Raw genomic sequence first — 19,723 nt, forward strand, 5'->3', positions numbered from 1 at the left:
AGATACCTACAAAAAATAAATTAGATCCCACCAAAAACATTAAATGTAAAAAAAGCCAATCCTCTACGCAATTCCTCCACCGTAAAAAGTTTTGAGATCGCATAGAAGCCAAGTCCTGTTCAACTTTATTTGTAATAATAAATCAATATTTTGTGACTATATCAGTAGTTTTGTTCACATTACAATAATATTGTCTTGGCCATGAGCACAAGTTAAAAGTCGCTCCTCGTAATAATGTGTAAATACCATTGGATTGATAAATTCTATATGGACATGATTTTACGATTGGACTGATTATGGACTGATTGGTATTTGAGATCACCATGGACTAAACATGCGCCATAGTACATGTGCAGTTCATTGATGTTGGATGATTACTGACTGTCGGTCATTTAGTAACAATTGAATAAATTAAAAGTATTTAATTCTGTGATATTAAACTTCATGTTTGACTTTCACCTCTCCAAGATATGCTGTATTATATTTGTAGTTTATTGTGCTCATGGCCAAGTCAATATTATTGTAAAGTGAACGAAACTATTGATAGAGTCACAAAATATTGATTTATTATTACAAATAAAGTTGAACAGGACTTGGCTTCTATGCGATCTCAAAACTTTTTACGGTGGAGGAATTGCGTAGAGGATTGGCTTTTTTTACATTTAATGTTTTTGGTGGGATAAATTATATTCTCCACGGAAGAATTTCATAAAATTAAGCTTACAAATCCTTTGACCAATTATTATAAATACTTGTTGAATTTTATCTGAAGTCTGTACCTATTAAATATACATAATCTATCTTACAGTTTTTTATGGAAGAATTTCATAAAATTGAGCTAACAAATCTTTTGTCCAATTGTTATAAATACTTCTTTAGTTTGAAATCTTTATTAAACACATATACAAAATCTGTATTGTATAATCTACATGTATCTTACATTATTGATTTATGTAGCGGATATGTGGTTTAATGTAATTATAGCGAAGGCCACATACTTGTCGTGGAATCTGTCACATGAGCTTATCATGCAGACAGTTTTAAGTCAAAAACTTTAGATAGAGACTAACAGCGATGCGACAGCGGCCCTCATCTCGACATTTTCAATTTCCGTTTAACTATAATTGAATTTTGAATACGCGCATTTTTCTTTCACTAGGTAAAAGACCGGGAGATAGATATTATACTCATATTATCATTTTGAGTGTGCCAGGTTTTTGCCGGTAGCAATCCCTGTGATAATAAACCGTTTTTGTTGCAACAGCCTTTGAAAACATACAGTGTATTTCTTCTACTCTCGCTCCTTATACTTTGTATTCAAATGATATTTTACCATGAAAATGTACCAAAGAAATGAACTAAAAATTAAAAACACAGTCATTAGAGGCTTATTATTCTGCAACTTGTAAAAGTTAACTGGGGGAAACTGTTTACAAACTGCGCAAAAGAAAGAGTAAACAAGTTGCTTCTAATTGTGTACTAAAGCAATATTTAATCCAACTTGTTATTACTAAAGCTGTGGTTTATAATACAAACAACTTGCTTCGAGTTTATGTCGTTAAAAGAGCTGTTTGCCATTTACGTGAAAACATGTGTGGTATCGTAATTTATGATATGGTCCCGTACTTTGACTGGGTTCACCCCATTTTTTGTCACATACTCGCAGGGATGCTACGAGATTATCTTTATCCAACAGCTACTTGATGACTTACTGTAGTACCACATATAAAATGAATATATGTTGATATTCCGAGCATTTGCCGGAAAACTAGCCACATACAGAACTATGATAGTTTGTATAACAATATCAGTGGTGAAAATGTTAAAACAAACCCCACTCTATAATTGAAATTCCCTGGGCAGCGAGCCCACGTAAGATGGTCCAACTGGATTAATTCACGGACGAGTAATGCGATTAGTGCGCACACGGAAGTAAATGAAGTAACTGTTTAATTATTTGTTGACAGGCATTTGTAGTGTGATGGCGGGTCTCCGGTGAGGGCGCGCGGCGGGCGGGGCGTCCCGCCTGCGTCCGCCCATGGCCCCGGCTCTCAGACTCAGGTAAATAATCACATTTTGTATTTAAAACGGTTTCCTACAAACTAAGCACGATAAGCAAACAAAGGTCCTGTATAAATAAAATTCATACATTCATCATTTTGTTTAATGAAAGGCTGAAATAGAATCCGTAAAGCACGTAAAACGTGCAAGATTTGTCTCACTGGTCTATTTATAATGTTAATACATACAACTAAGAATATTTAGTACTCAGAAACTTTTAGTAGCGAAACAAACGTCGCATTTCAGAATTCAGAAAATATATTTTTTTGTAAGAAAAAATCTAGTGAGAAAAACCATGACAATGCTTTCATTGCTGCTGCTCCCCCTTCTCAATGTCTCCTTAGTAACTAATTTCAGACAAATTCTGCCGTAAAATAGAACTCCAATTACAGATTGTGTTACTCTATCGTAATGGAAGTCAATGTTTTTATACAAGTCCAACTGCGGAGTAGTTGTCACATCAAAGCAGTTGACTACCAGCCTTTGAGCTCGCTCCAATTCCACGTTGTTTTCATTCGATTAAAATTTATGAATTAAGGCAGCTATTGTTACAATAGCACCTGCCAATGTTTGATATTTATTTATACTGTTATTTCGAAATGACTACCGTTTGCATGGCGCACAATTTTTCAGTATTTCATATTTGAACAAAAACGCACAAGCTTTTTACGGAAAGTTTGATTTGATAGAAACTTTGCAAATATGCTTTATATTTTCAACCAGAGGAATGTTGCGACAAAAGTGGTTTTATTCTATTATTTATATGTGTATTTATATGTAGGCTAGTAAAATGTTACACGTAACAATCTGAAAATTCAATATAGAAATTCCTTGAACCGGTAAATGTTCACCCGTGCAACATAAGCTTTCCCATCGCTTGCCTCGCCGAACGGATCCAAATAGGAATTACCATAATTATCCATCTCGCTTCAACACTATATTGGAGATTGAATTTTGGTACACCACAGCAGCTTCACTACTTACCTAGTATATTCACTTATTTCAGCCAGCAATTACACAGACAATTTAGTCTAAAATCTTAGAGTTAATACGAACAGTACACTAGATGTTAAACTTCGGACCAAACTGTTGCGTTCAGATTCATATTATCGAAAGCTAAATATATTGAACTAGCAACAAGCTTGTAAAGTTGGTGTTTCGTAGTTTGTTAGCACAACAAAGTGCTAATTCTTGGAACTGTCGAAGATATGGCGTACCTACTTTAATAGATTTCGGATAAATTGGTGGCGTAGCAACAAATATAGACGCAAATGGGCTGTGCTGTGTTAACTTTGAAACTAAATTAATTTAATGTTACGAGAACAATATCGCCTAAGAAACTCTTTTCATCCGACTTAAACAAGGGTTACGTTTTTGTTACAATTGGTGGGAGATATTTAAAATAAACCGGCCAAGTGCGAGTCGGACTCGCGCACCGAGGGTTCCGTACAAATCCTGGTTAGATAAAAAGTGAGTCTCGCGCCAACCGTTCAGTTTAGAACAATCATAGTTATGGTAATTTCGTGAGAGTCAAAATAGCTAATATTTTTTATTTTATAATATAACTAAAATAGTAGGCCAGTACCTTGTAAAAGTTATTTTATTAAAGTTATTTATATACAAAATTTTATAGTCATCATTCAGAAATCTGATTGAAAATAACTAATTATGTCTTAAAGGTCATTGGGCATATCTGACCCGCTTTGTAAAAAGTGGCGGACATGAATCAAAGTAGTTTTAAATCGTGGAGAATGGTATGACGTTTCTTTGAATGTCCAGGATCGTTTGAAAAATATAATAGACAAGCAGTTTCAGAGGATTTTACAGGTTGCAATGCTAGTTTTTATTGTTAAAGACTTTTCATAAAGAAAGGATCTGGAAACCCTGAGTAATCGAGGGCAACTCTTGAATATTGTAGTCACGCATCGAGTCAAAACCAGACATGTGAGTGTATTTTTGAGGGTACTTGTAAACAGTGAAGGTTTGGAGCTGATTTGATTATGGAGACTACAGAGAGTCGAGGGAACTCCTGAACGGTATGTTGCAACTACCACGTGTTTGGGCTTATTTTATTCGTATTGGCGAAGACTTTCCACATAGATAGGTTTAACTGCCATTGTGGGATCGATAGCAAAGATCAGATATAGTTATGGGAACTCCTTTACAATTTATAACGTAACCTTGTGTTGGAGCTTATTTTATTTTAGGTGATGAGAATTCACTACTAATGGGATCTATTATTTTTTTAAACATGCATAGAGTTCTCTCGACTTTCTCACTTCTCCATCATCAGGTAAGCTCTAAACTTTCACTGTTTGATAGTATCACCAGACATACATCTGAGAATCAAGTTTTAATCCTATGCATGCCTACAATTTTTTATAGTTGCCCTCGATTTCTCAGGATTTCCATCATCAGATCCTGACCTGATGACAATGGAAATAAACGGCGAGTATACTCTTTCACTACAAAGAAATGATTTCTCAAATCCGTCAAATTTGGTCGTTTAAATTCCCCATTGAAATGAGGAAAATATTTGATGTTTACACCTGATTTTCTCTAGATTCTCACGGTTCACATAGATGCGACTAATGCCATAGTAAATCAGAGCCTTTATCATTATACTGTGCTATATTTCGTTCGTATCCGCCGTGGGTATGGTTTTCATACTAAGGTGCCCAATGACCTTTGAATGATTTAAAATTTTTCATAGTTTAGTGGCAATTATATTTAAGAAGTGTTTGATATGAATTTCAACTTTAATATCTCTACGCGTTCATGTAAAAAAGGGTAGTTAGTAAGTTTATAATTATTAAAAAAATATTTTATGTCGTGTAAGCAAAAATAATATTTTAATATTTTATGTAACTTCAAATTTATCATTTTCGCAATTTTTCCTTTATCTGTACTATATAACGCTGCTTCGTGGCGAATTTCAAGATTCTGAGTTCACGGGAAGTACCTTGTAGGTTTTGATTCCCTAGCGTGTGACAGAAATTCGTCTAAGGTGTCGGTATAACTGCTGTATCTTTTGATCGCGTTAACTTAGAAGTTTGTTTTTTTCACTGCCTAAAGGGACAATAGACTTAGGTATTTGGTATAAATTTCAATTTGATACCTTTATTCGTTCGTGAGAAATAAGGTAGTAAGTTTCATTTTATTAAAATATATTTTTTTATATTATATAACTAAAAAAATGAGATTTTCGTAATTTTTCCTATATTTGCATTATATGACAATACTTCATGCCAAATTTCAAGACTCTGAGTTTACGGGAAGTACCCTGTAGGTTTTGATTCCTTTGCGAGTGTCGAGAATTTGTTGAAAATATCGACATAATCGGTTGTATCTTTTGATTGGCTTGGCTTAGAAGCTTGATATTTTCACAGCTTAAAGGGACAACAGACCTGAGCATTTCATGTGAATTTCATCTTGATACGTCCACGCGTTCTTGAGATAAAGGGTCTTGACAGACAGACAGACAGACAGACAGACAGACAGACAGACAGACAGACAGACAGACAGACAGACAGACAGACGGACAACAAAGTGATCCTATAAGGGTTCCGTTTTTTCCTTTTGAGGTACGGAACCCTAAAAAGTAAATTAATACTAAAGTTTTTTTTGTGACCTTTTTGTTCAGTCTACTTTTTATACGTTAATAGTTAAGTTATTTTTCTTTCTCAACAAATATTTTATTTTAGTGGTAGTAAATGTAAAATGTAACAGTCATTTGACTTTAAAAACGTGTTAATTGAATTAAACAAACACTTACCCCTCATAATTAAATTAATATCTTAGTTGGTAACCTGATACGTGGGTGTCATAGTTATTTTCCTTATCCAATTAAGTATCGGATTTACTGCTTTAGACTATTCCTTTGTTAATTAGTTTGTTCTTGAACTTAAATTAAATTGGAACATGGGAAGCCATCGTGGGTTTACATGAGTAAAACAATTATTTTCTATAAATAAAATAAGCCATCAATGTGACAGATTATATTGTTAGTTCGTTGCACTCTAATAATAAAAAATGTTCTATAATTGTTTTTTTTACAAATATAGAGATCTCTTCCGTTTGTCAAGAAAACTTTCCAAAAATTGACAGCGGTGATGTAGATCATTGTAGCTTATCTTGGCTGAACATAGGTCTAATACAAACTGTTTACAACACGTTGAGTCAGATTATTGCTGACCTAGTGTTTGTCATAGACGTAAAGGTGAAGGCTAAAGTAGAATATCTTAGAGAACACTGTAACACTGTGTTGACGTACAAAATATCTTTGATCTTGTTTCATGACGATAGACAACCCTGTCATAACTTATACACGTAACCTATGACTCCGAACGACCTGCGACGTGGCTTTATACCCGCAAACACTTTCCCATCTGTCGTTACCAATCGTCACTTCAATTACTATGTGCCGGATTCGCAAGCGCATATGGCCGTATATCCAATTTGGATTGAGGGATCATCCTGCGATGCAGTTGATGAGAAAATAAAAGATATGTTTTAGTTTCAAATCAAGCAGTTGAAGATTTGACAGCTTGTTACTGTGTTCTATGACAGTTGCATGTGCCTTCGTTAAAAAAGTAGGATGATTGCTCGATGTGCTACAATTACAGAGTAAATAGTGAAAACCTGACTCTTGGTAGAATAAATTCGCTTCCATAAATTCGCAGTAGAAATAAAGAGTAGCAAATTGCGCCATGACACTAATACATAAGTACAACGAGTTTAAAATAATCATTGCAATGTGACTCCCAGACTCAAGGAACAGAGGACTATATTTGGAAGGTACGCGTAAGAGCACCCTACTGAATAACTACGGAGTCATTTTCGACAGCAGAATGTTTTCCTAAATGAGCTGGATATTAGGATAACATGTCTGACATTTACGCGGAGTCAAATAACACCCCATGTGAACGTTAGTGAAATGACGGTATATTCACTGCAGTTTTGGGCTGCTTTGCGGTGTCCGCATACAATCGTGACAGCTGAAAGGTGCTTAAATTGTCGGGAATGTGAATACCTATCAGTAATCGGTCTATTCAGTGTAAAGCGTTGAGGTTGGTCGATCAAAGCGGGCGCACTGCAACTGCCGGGCGCGTATTTAAATGTTAGTGCGCCTTTAACCTCAATTATTTAGTCTTTGTAATGAAGAACAATCGATCAAGTTGCATTACTGTTGGATGACGGAGCTTTTATCGTTGCCTGTTTATAAATGAAAGTGGCATTTGTCGCTACTTTTACATAGGTCACGCCCATTAAAATCAATCGATTGTCAGTTATTTCCTGAGCAAAACTTTATTTCGTGGTCTCACTGTTCCTGTATCCTTAATCCTACTGTGTGATTAAAATGAGTGATTCGACTTTGCTTTTATACTTTCACGTAGCAATCGAGCTGAAAAAAGTTGACGTCAAATATATTTGAGCTTTTCTGGTGGGCAACCTTGTGATCCTCTACATTCCATATGTAGCAAGAGAAAGAGGGTTGTGTTTTTGAGTGGTTAATTATATAATGTTTGTTTAGATGGGTGTTGCGGTGGTTGGTGACGGCTACGGCGTGGGGCGCGCTGTGTGGCGGCGGCCGTGCGCACACGCCATCGCTCACGCCTGCGCTCACGCCGCCCTGCCCGACACACTGCATCTGTCTGTCACAGTCGCAGGTAATTTGATATACTAAACATTATACCGTCTTACCACAAAAACTTTTTAACGTCAGTTTAAGTCTTGTCTAAAAAAATGTCAAATTATGACGTTGACATAGGGTTAATTTTGCAGCCAAAATTTTTTTAGACAAGTGTAAAACAGGGTTTTAAGTTTTTGTAGTAAGGCCACGAACCACAAAAACTTTTAAACGTCTGTTGAGCTCATGTCTAAATAAATGTCAGATTATGATGTTGTAATAAGGTCCACTTTGCATCCACGCGTTTTTTAGATAAGTGTTCAACAGACGTTTAAAAGTTTTTGTGCTACGACAGTAAAGGATTGTTAGAAGTTCTATGACACTAAGAAGACATAGAGTTCTTTGGTGAGTTCGATTACTCGACAATGAAGTACACTTATTTGAGAACAAATAACTAACGAACGAATAGTCATAATTTCTGGTAATACCTACTCCTACATGATATAACAATACATTTAATTAAAACAAATAAATAATGACTGACATATAAATAAAGCCTAATCCGCGGTATTACTGCAACAAAAACATATATTTTGGCTGCATTCGAATTTAACTGAAATTGTCATTCAGCAAGCATTGCATGAAATGAACCTAAAGTAACGTCAATGTACGTGATTTTTGATGTGAAATTATTTATGGCAGAACTGAAAGTCAGGGTGCGACGAATTGTAATAATGTATCAATCGCATTATTAATGTTCAGTTTTATGATGAATTTAATATCTTTTAGGCGAAAAACTGAACGTTTTTTTTCTTAAAATAGATTTTAACATCACCTGCCTTTGTTTGCTTGGCGTCTCGACTCACACCATCTGCCACAAAGCTCTTATGATAATCTGGATAAAAAATATACATTTGCATTTTTCGTTGAGCTACTCTTTTAGTTCGGGAGACTTTACAGAGGAAATAAAAATAAAAGTTCTCCTACCCTTATAAAAACGTCATATTTGAACTATCGTTACGAAAAGCCATTATTAAAAAAATAAAAAAGTTACTTTTTGCATCGAAATTGCTTCCGTAGACAGGCCCGCCGCTAGCTGTTTGTTCGCCCGCGTGCAAAACCGATTATGCCGCCCTACGACTACATATTATACTGGGTTTTGTCAAAAAATATATAAGGGGTGGGGTCCAGGGGGACCGGACCCCCCCGCCCATTCATATCCATTTTACTTGTCCAACAGAAAAAAATATGTACATGCACCGCTCTGATTGCAAAAAACGCACTTCCTTTTGGATACATAAATATTGCAATAGGTACATAACATATTACACATAACTTTTTATTTACTTGAAATGCTCTAAGTCTTAGAGTAACCTAAGAAGTCCTGGGTTAGCCCATAAACAGACTAAGCAATTGCTTAGGGCATCAATACAGTGCAATCATTACCCAAGTGGCCCCTATGTATTGAAAGATTGTGATTAATGGGTAGGTACCAACATAATGTATATCAAAGTGCTTAGAACAGATTATGGGTAACTTAAACTAACGAAATTAAATATCTATAGCAATGTTTAATTTCAGTAAAATATGTTATTAATGGTTTTTGGTGGGTTTCCCGTTGAAAAAGTCGACGCATGAGACACATTTCATATGTAAGGAAGCGCGAGCGAAGCGAGCGCGAAATTTTTTTAGTCTAAGGACACAAAACAAATAAAAACCACTGTAAATTAACAAAGCAAAGTCAAAAAGTAAGATATGCACAGAAATGAAGTGCTAATGTACATGAAGCCGCGAGCGAAGCGAGCGCGATTTTTTCCTTAGAGTTTTCATGAAGTAAACATATCATAAAAAGCCAAAATGAACAAAAAGCTATAACGGACGTGCGCGAAAAATGATTTTTCGGAATAGAATGCCTCAACAATTAAACAAAGATAAATTGCGATCAGTGCCGGTTTTAACTCTACCAGCGCCCTGGGCGAGATTTCTACGGCGCCCTTCAACTGCAATTCAAACCCATACGAAAAACAGACGTGTGTGTAGTTACCGATTGCGCGAGTGAAGCGAGCGCGAATATTTTTTTTTTATAGTTAACAAGTCGAAGCAAAAATTACGTAAAATGTAGCCCAATCGTACATAAGTTATTGCTGGTTGGTGAATGCAAAAACACCGGAACATGTCTTCTGATTGCGCGAGCGAAGCGAGCGCGAATTTTTTTGTTATATTTTAGAACTCAAAACAAAAATTACTTAAAATTTTGCCCAAACGTACATAACTCTTTGTTGGTGTTGGCGCCTATGTATTATATTTTTGGGACTTAAAGTAGTACCGTAAATAAGAAAGTTCATATGGAAACTAGAAGTTACTTTCTTATTAATAAAAGAACTCAAAAACGACGCTACCTTTTTGCTAGGGTAGACTAAACTATTGTTGAAAAATAAAACAACTGTAAAGTGAAGCAAGCCCGAAAATTTTTGAGTTTTGGATCACTAAAAGTCCTAAACATATATAATAAAAAACGACTGTGAAGTGAAGAAGCCGCGAGCGAAGGGAGCGTGATTTTTTTTGAGTATTGGGACATTAAAAGTAGCTATATGTGATAAAAAATTGAAGCGCAAAGTAAGGAAACCGCGAGCGGAGCGAGCGCGAAAATTTTTGAGTTTTGGGACATAAAAGGAGTGTTTGTTCGAGAATTTCTCAAATTTAACGCGGAATTAAACACAAATTCGCTTCGGCGCCCCTGAGCCCGCGGCGCCCGGGTTATTCGCATACGCTGCACCATAAGTTAAGATGGCCCTGATGCTATCCATTCATTTGGATACAGTTCTTGTAAGTTGCAATCTTTGATGAAATTTAAAACAAAAATAGGAGTAACATTCTGATCAAGGATTGGTGGGGGCGCCTGCGGTGCCCCTTATATCCGGCGCCCTGGGCCGTCGCCCAACCGCGCCCTACCGCTACTAACTGCGATATCTGACATGGAGGCGCGAGCGCAGCGAGCGCGAATTTTTTTGGGGATGCAAAGGGTGAACCCGTCAAAATTGATAGGGAACGACCAAAGCGAGGGCGGCTATTGCTGTGTTCGGAAATATTGAAATCAAATAATTGGTAAAAAGATATTGTATTTTTTTAATATTACGTGATAAGTCACTCGATTTGCCGCCCCCTAGGACGTGCCGCCCGCGTGCGGTGCACGCCTTGCACGCCCGCTTACAGCGGGCCTGTCCGTAGATCATTTTATTACCTGCGAACAAAGATAAATCATCATTTCACTATACAAAGCTATAACAATTTCCAATCACATTATAAACTAATTTCTCAGCTGCGTAGTACACCGAATTTAATACTATTATACGGTATGGTATAGCTGAAGGTAAAGGAATCTTAAATTATTGGATTAAATTGAAATTAGAGACTGTAATCTTCACGATTGAAGTTAGCCCTTGTAGCGGCTTCGCAGACGGTAGATTGTTAGGTTTCAGTCCATTTCCATTGATTACAATGTCAGTTTTTGTGCTATTCCGTGAACCTAAATAAAAGGTTTATATGAAAATCGTAATGAGGATTCTTGTACAGTTTGTTAATGTGTACATTTTATCCTTTCCAAAGTATAACTGGATTAATAAATTCATCAGGCCACGCACGAGATGTGTGTCGTACTTATATCAATCGATTGGATGGACAAACAGGCTACTAATACTCGTAAATTGAATCGGTACGCACCTACTAAATTGAATTGAAGCTTCGATATCGACGCTTTATATGATTGTACCTACGGGGATGAATCAAATTGATATTTGTTTTGGTCGATTATGTGCGAAGCTTAAGTTTGGAACAATTCAATCAAAATATGGGCTTCGCTCCATAACGATATTTCGGGAAGGATTAACCTTATTGACCGAGCAAACAGTGGAAGTAATGCTTAGATCGTGACATGGCGAAACTGGTAATTCAATCATTTTTGTACAATTGTTATTTGTCACGGAGTCGGCGTTGGAAAATATTTAAAGAGGATAAAGCTTTGATTACAATGTGAAATATTTATTTAAGTGATATTGTTTTGTGACAGGTGGTGTGCAACAGCGCGACGCTGCGCGGCGTGCCGTCGGCGCTGAGCGCGACCGTGACGCAGCTGTCGCTGTCGCGCGCCGACCTGCGCGTGCTGCGCTCCGACGCCTTCGCGCATCTCCGCCAGCTGCGGCGCCTCGCGCTCGACGCGTGCAACCTCACGCGCATCCGCCCCTTCGCCTTCCGGGGGCTCCCGCGGCTCCGCGAGCTCTACATCCAGCACACACCACTCGCGACCGTTGACGCGTTCGCATTTGCCGCTCTTCAAAATATTACATCAATTGTACTGACACACAACAGAATCGCTCAAATTGAGGGATATGCTTTTGCAGGAACTAATTTCATAAAGCTCATTTCCTTACGTAATAACCCCATCAAACGAATATTAGCGCATGCCTTTTCGGGGCTGAATGACGTAGCACAGATTGAACTCCCATCAGGAATAAGATCTATTGAGCCTCAAGCTTTTGCTGGGCTGGAAGGAGTCGGTGTACTGGAACTTGCATACATGGACTTGCCGGCGGTGTTGCCCGACACTTTTCGTGGACTGGTGCGGGTTGGCCGGCTGGCACTTCGAGAATCTGATCTAGGAATAGTGCGAGTTGGAGCATTTGATGGTTTGCAGCGTGTCGATACATTAGAAATATGCAACAATAAAATCGATGGAATAGAGGAACTCTCTTTGATACAAAACAACAGCGTTACCACATTTAAATTAACCGGTAACCACATGCTAGAGACGCCGGAGGCGGTAATTTTAGAAGTTGAGAATATAGTGATACGTGGAAATCATGTGCCATGTGAGTGCGGACGGGACCCTCTCACCAACCCTTTGGCCCTGACGCAAGATTTCCCGGACGAAAATTTTTGTATATCGCCCTTAAAAGTTCGGGGCCGCAGCCTGGGCAGCGTGGGTGCGGGCAGCGCGGGGTGCCGCGGCGAGGCGGGCGGCAGCGCGCGCGCGCGGGCCGCCGGCGCCGGCGCTCGGCCGCGCGACGTGCTGTCCTCGCCGCGCCTCGCGCTCGCCGCCGCCACGCTCGTCTTTCTCGCGAGTAGTTAGCCGCCCTCGGTGTTCAATTAAGTGAGATGTTTCCAGTTGTAAATATTGTAATATATGCGAGTGAACATAATAATGCGAAATTTTACATTGAAAGGGTCCGTTCATTGTGTATACGTTGGACCATGAATAAAATTTGCCTTTGGAAAAGCCGGCTTTTATTTATAATCCTTCAAAGTTAAAGCTACATCATATACCTACATGTTTACAAAGGGATCTCAAGAATGATTGATCTGTAATTCAGAAAAGGTATTTGAAGATTAATGGTGAAGTAAAAATAGCGTTTATCTGTATTTCTAGTCAATTAGCAGACGACATCAGATAGCGGCTGAGTAATGTTCGGGCGGGCGGGAGCGCGGCGCCGACCGCTGTCCTACTAGACACACAAATATCATTTGTTCTTAACTACTGAAATGTGAACTATTTACGCTCTAGCTGTGTTTAACGAACTACATTTTAGTTTTAATTGCTGAAAATTATTTAAACGTCGAATGGTTGTCAATTAATTTAATTACAATTCAAAATTTAATTTTAATCAATATAAAATATCCAATATATCTATGTATTTCCTTTGAAACACATGCTGTGTAGGAGAATCAATTTCAATGATAACAACGAATAACACGAAAATGTACATGGCCTTTTCAAGCGATTACGGCCGTGTTTTAATCCAATACATACACAGTGTAGTTTAAACATAGTTCTGACGTGCATCAAAATGGGTGGTTAATTTTTTGCGTGAGAGATATAATTGGTATTCGGACGAGCATTTGGTGCTGCAAGCCGCGGCGGCGGGGCGCCGCGCGCGTGCCGCGGCCGCACCGCGCGGACCGAGGGATGCACGCACTCGATACACACATGTCGATTGTCGACAACATGTCACGGCTCATTAGTGCGCTATCGATCGGATGCCTCCTACATAAGAGCGCACTTCGGACTCCCGGCGGCCAATTTACAGCACTCACTTCACTCTACATAATTCAATACGTCCAATAGAATCCTAAGGCTTTGGACATATTCCAGACCAACAATCGACTTCCCCAATTTTAGATCTAACTTTCAATTATTTACGCATCAAAGCGATTTTCCGTCCCATTTCGTTGAATCCTGCTTGTAATACCATTGTGAATGCCGAAAGAAGGAGCAAAGTTTCCTTGAGATCTTTTGTCGGCAATACACGGTATTGTAGATTTCACGCAATGCTATGTTTTACTTGAATTTTCTGAAAGGTAATCCTCGGATATATAAAACTTCAAACTTCTTCTTCTTCTTCAAACAACTTCTTCTTGATCATCATTTATATTCAAGACATGCTTGTTTCTTATACATTTTTTCACTTTTCACCTAACTGTAAGTCGTGACATTGTGTTGATTGAGGGTCGGAGTGATTTCAGTTTGTGCTACGGCGTAGCTACGTAGCCGGGCTACGAGCCGTCCTAATGACCCGCGGTTCTACCTGCATCTGACGGCTACAAACATAAAAAGGGACAGAATAAAAGAAAATATTACTGTGATGATTTTATATCTGAGAAGAAAGTACCTTGACATTTCATTTGTGTATTTTCCGAAAAATGTCAGCGCAACATGACTTCATTAAAAAAAATGGTAAAAAAGTAAAACGAATGGATAAAATTAGTTAGGTTATATTCAAATAATACAGCGAATTTAATATGACTAAGTAGCCTGTAACAAAGAGATAGTAAACAGACGTGCCTCAGAGCGGTTACGTATTTTGCATCAAATGAATTTCGGCGAAGCGTAGCAATAATAATTATGAAAGGGTAAATAGCAAGCAAATGAATTTGAAATCTTCTTTATGAAAACATCAATTTCATAAGTAAAGGTAATGGTAAATATTTTGAGTAAGTATGTGTATGTAGCTTTTTTAGTTGATTAATCACGTTGTGTGATAAAACTAAGTAACAAAAATGTAGAACTCAATTTTGAATGATATACTACTGATAGTTCTTTTAACCGTGTTTGTGCTTCGGTCGGAGGGTAATACACGTAGGTGTGCGCGAATATGTTTCTCAACTGTGTGCAGTTTCCTATAGCGATTGACGGCATACCTGCGAGATAAGGGGAAAATTTACGCCTTTACATTGTGACATAACCTTATTTTATACCTTTTGCCATCGTTCTGTGAGGAGATCCTCGATTTATTGCCACTGAGATATGAAACCTCTTTAACTTAAAACTTCAAGGTATTTACTTGAGTTTCGTATGCGAGAAGAGGTACATCAACGTACATTTATAGCGCACTGATGGGCCTAGTAAGTATTTTTGATAGAAATTCACTGAACTAAGAAGTGTTTTGAGGAAATCAACGTACTTATATAATTAGACAATCTTTTAGCAAAAGTGGACTTTTGAAAAAGTACTATCTAATAACTATAATATTGGATGGCCGTTGGATTTTACTTACACTGAACAATTTATTGACTCAAGAGGTATTCTATTTTATTCCATAGATGGAATGAAAAATATTGTTTGTCATGAAATTTAAAAAACTTCTGATATGTGCATATATGCTCTCGTTTCGACAAAAATTCAGTCAGAGGCGCTAGCAATTCAGGATTTGTTTTATTCGAACTTCCCGGGATCGTTCCCGTACGGGATTTTTCCCGCGGCGTTATCTCGTCTCACGTATTTCATAGGAAATCGGATGATACAAAAACTACGCTGCTGTATGCTACGGTCCATCTTTTGCATGAAGCGAACTTTGTATTACCTTAACAAGCTTTCGAAAAAGTACACATTTCAGATCATATTTTACTATAGAAATATCTTTGTGATAAATATTCATCTCACTTTCATTTCTTTACAAGATTTTCTTTTCTGCGGTTCTCGAATTCTATAATGTAATAATAAGGCAAAAGCAAAACATATATTGTTTGCTATAACATTATGTCTAGACCACTTACATTAAGGCAAATAAAATTGTTACGTTTGTGGGCTAACAGAAGCATAAGTGAGAAAATCCAACAGGATCGATTACAAGACAGGATAAGGATCAAACTGACCTTCAAACAATAAATCCATGTTGAGAAGGGTAAAACGAAAGGGAAGAAGTTTTTACTTCGGCCAAAGTTGCTAATGATAAGTATAGTAAACGTCTATTTTTACAGATGTATAACGAGCCAACAGTTTCGTGAGGAGAGGGCAAAACGACTTCCGATTCTGTTTCTATTCAAGGAATGAACTGAGAAGTTTCAAAGATATCTTAGTTAAACGAAGCTAGTCTGCGATCTTGCATCTCCGCGCTGAAATAGATAGCTGTAATAAACCTAACTCCGTTTTATTTTATGACCATGTTTTTTTAGAATTCTTCGTACATTTCACTCGACTTATTACTGGGATAATAACTTGAATGCAAACATCGAGCGGGATTTTTGAGTCTGTAGTGTGCTACGTACCGCCTCTTGTATTTCGGCCATTAAATGCAACGTAGAGTGCAAAGCATTTATCACTGACACTCTGTGAAGTATCTTTGTTATCTCACCGCGGAGAGTACACCGGACTTTATGACATCGGAAAGTGTGCATTTTAGTTTGTTTTCCTATTATTATACATTGTTACATAATAATCGTAAATGAAGACGAAGAAGCATATGTACCATAGAAAGCAAAAAGATAACGATCTTTATTATTCTACGTAATTCGTAGAAGTTGATTCAAAGAAGGTCTATTTTGTATTAAAGTAAGTATATAGGGTCTGTGTGACTCGCTGATGTTGTTATTACCTTATTTGTTGTTCAGACTCCATGATGTATAAATACTGCCAGTAATTTCACTTCGCATTTATGTTCAGCATGATGAGACGAACAATAAATATTGTGTAAAATAAAGCCAAACTGACGAATACTTTGCCAGGCAGCTGTTTAAATTGAAATTTTGTGAATATTGGACCGGCGTGGTTACGGGCGGTCGCCTCGTCGTGGTCAGGGGTTGTCTGCTCGGAACGATGAGCCCAGTAAAGTCCTCTAAATGTCAGGAAAATTTAAATTCAAACAATACACTCGATAAACAGGGCAAAAGCCTTTTGTGCCTATTAATTAAATAGAATAGTACAATTAAAGGTCATAAAATTTTAATATCGGCTTACCTTTATAGATTTTAATAATAAATGCTATTTTATTCTTTTAATCGAATAAGAAAAACAAGTGATCTCATCAGACTTTTTCAGTTCACCTTAATCCTTGGAAATCCAATATAATATAAGGAAAGTTTGCTTTAACATCAGAAAATGTAATCAGACGCCATGTTTGTACCTCAAATACTTAGAAAAAGAATGAAACGGGGACCTCAAATGAAATTACACTAAATTAGAACTGAGTAGCCTTTAAAATGAGTTGGTGCTGATATAATAATTGGGTGAGTCACCCCAGCAAATTGAATTATCTGTAGGGACCGTGCACGGTGAAGGTCTAATGGCCCTTCATTTGAAGAACCTGCAGTCGCCAAGTGGAATCTACTCAAAAAATAATTATAATACCTAAAAGGTAATTTATTCTCATGCATTAAATATTAATATTTTATATTACACAAATATTGGAGACTATAAATTAGCATCATATATTATCATTTAATATGCGCAGGTCTCGAAAACGCAACACCATTTTCCCATTAAAATTATTTTCTGGTATTTGACAAAAAATATCCGCTTTTGAGCTTTATTTCCGCAAAAAAAACTGGTTTTAAATAAATTGTTATTCGTGTCACCCAATTTAATTTTCAGGTAAAGGTAAAAATAACTGTTATAATCAGAAATTCTATTTTAAATCAGATACGGAGTTGGATAAGGTAATATAAAAAGCACTTAATTAAAGTGTAAGGTGTGTAATAACGATATATATTTGGGTGACAGGCATTTGGCATTTATTGAAATAAAAAGTGAGCGTCCCGGGTGGCGATGAGGGTGACAAAATTGTGAACATTAGTCATGGCATTTTAGGGTGCTTCACATTGATTGCTGTACGTCCTCACTTGATGAAATTATATAGTTCACTGTACACTGGCTTCACACACACCCATATAAGTAGGAAAAGACCTCATGTACAAATATACGGTATTGAATGGCTTTGTGACCGTGAATTGTGGCAAATACCGCCAACTGCCTATTGGAGTACCAGTGCAATGTACCTACATCAAGAACAATGAATTAACAGGAATAAGTAGCCTGGTGAATATACACCAGCATTGTAAAACAATCCTATTTTATGAACAGTATCTACGTAAATCCTAGGCCTAAGTTTTGTGACACTCTAAAAGCCGTTAAATTAATTAGCTGTTCAATATTCTTTCAGTTAAATGGTTTTCTGGTTCAATGCCGTCCGTTATTGTCCGATCAATACGAAAATAACTGAATGAGTAATTTGTCAGCGCATGTAATTACGAGAGGAATGCATTACCAATTAACTTCGAAAACATAATTGGTGTATTATTGTGAGACACAAAGTGCCACCGCATCAATTATGCTAATGGCATTGAATGAAATCTATTTTTATTAAATTTAATGCTGAGCTTTAAAATATTCTTTGTTTTCAATATCGATGTGCGACCGTTTTTGACGAATATTCGTACGAGCATAAAAAGATTATCTGATCGCATTGTAAAATAGTATTTTCAATGAATACTTACTTGGAAAATATTTCGTGCTTAAATTAACATCTGCATCTGTGTGTATGCATGCAGTACATGCATCTATGTCTAATATTTATGTACCGATGAAATGAAAAGGTTCGATGAAAAAATTATATTTCTTATCTAAAATCCTCAAACTGGGTTAAATAAAAAGACAGTAAAATATATATTATAGACATTTTTATTTATAACACAATATACATTTTCTATATTTTATCAAATCTGCAATATTTTGATTTAAGCTAATCGGTTGTTACGCTATCTGGGGTTAAATAAACTGAATTTATCGCTTTGCCCTTTGATGCTATTTGTTACAGCGGAAACTTCGACTGAAATGATGATTGATAAATAAATGATAAACCACATTTTGTATATTATAATTTAATTTTATGTCAAAGGCCGTGGTTAGCGTGTAGGCAGTAATATTTCACAAAAATCGAAGTAAATAAGTAGTTATATGACCAACCTATATATCTGTAATTTAGCGATTGAGATTGAATTTTCACACAAGCTCCTTACTGAGATAAAATGTATTTTATATAAATAAACCTGTGACCTTTTATTACATTAGAGGGTTAGAAAAATGTCACATAAGTGTTCATGGCTGACATCGCGCTTAGTTTGGTTATGGCAAAAAGAAAAAAAAAAAACTTTAATAAGGTGAAGAGTTCGGTAGAGAGATAAGACGGTGAATAGAACGAGCTATTTATATAACCTGACCAAAAGATAAATGAGTCAAATTACTCACAGTGAGACCTGTCTAAGCAATTAGAAGCCTATTGGTGTTACATATGTGACGTTTATTGAACAGATACATCAGAATAAATACGCGAAAGTTGAAACATGGTCAGTAGTGGTGATTAATCATGTCCAGTCTCTAGGGTCCCACAAAAAGTAATAGGTCAAGTGTGAAAAGTTCTCACACAGCTGGCCCTATTAATGATTTCATTTTGTTGGGAATGTTAAAGGTTAGATTTCCAAAAATAGGACCTTGTCGGTATTCATTGAATGACTAATTTTGGCTCGCGGCATCAACGGTGTTTATATTTAATCTTAATTATTAAACATAGCTCGGAGAATGTAGTCATTGTAGATGACTATATATAATGTTGGTATTGGGTCAGTAGCTTAATATCAGTCATATTATATGGAACTAAACATTATTTCAATACTAGTTAATAGTAGTAGTATAGTTTATTTAGGTCAAATGTACATTATCGCCAAGTGTGTTGGTATAAAATTGTATAAACTGACAAATTTTATGGTGAC

The 19,723-nt window shown here is 36.8% G+C and overlaps 1 protein-coding gene across 1 annotated transcript; it reads left to right on the top strand.

The window, feature by feature from the left end:
* The first annotated feature begins 1,975 nt into the window (after positions 1 to 1,975).
* On the top strand, positions 1,976 to 12,962 carry LOC124632538 (chondroadherin). The gene is made up of 3 exons (XM_047167408.1): positions 1,976 to 2,061; positions 7,595 to 7,730; positions 11,757 to 12,962. Exons 1-3 carry the CDS (start codon positions 2,039 to 2,041, stop codon positions 12,813 to 12,815), a joined length of 1,218 nt encoding a protein of 405 aa, XP_047023364.1. The 5' UTR covers positions 1,976 to 2,038; the 3' UTR covers positions 12,816 to 12,962.
* The last annotated feature ends 6,761 nt before the right edge of the window (positions 12,963 to 19,723 follow it).

This window comes from Helicoverpa zea, chromosome 8 (genome assembly GCF_022581195.2).
Source record: "Helicoverpa zea isolate HzStark_Cry1AcR chromosome 8, ilHelZeax1.1, whole genome shotgun sequence".
NCBI classification, from domain to species: Eukaryota; Metazoa; Arthropoda; class Insecta; order Lepidoptera; family Noctuidae; genus Helicoverpa; species Helicoverpa zea.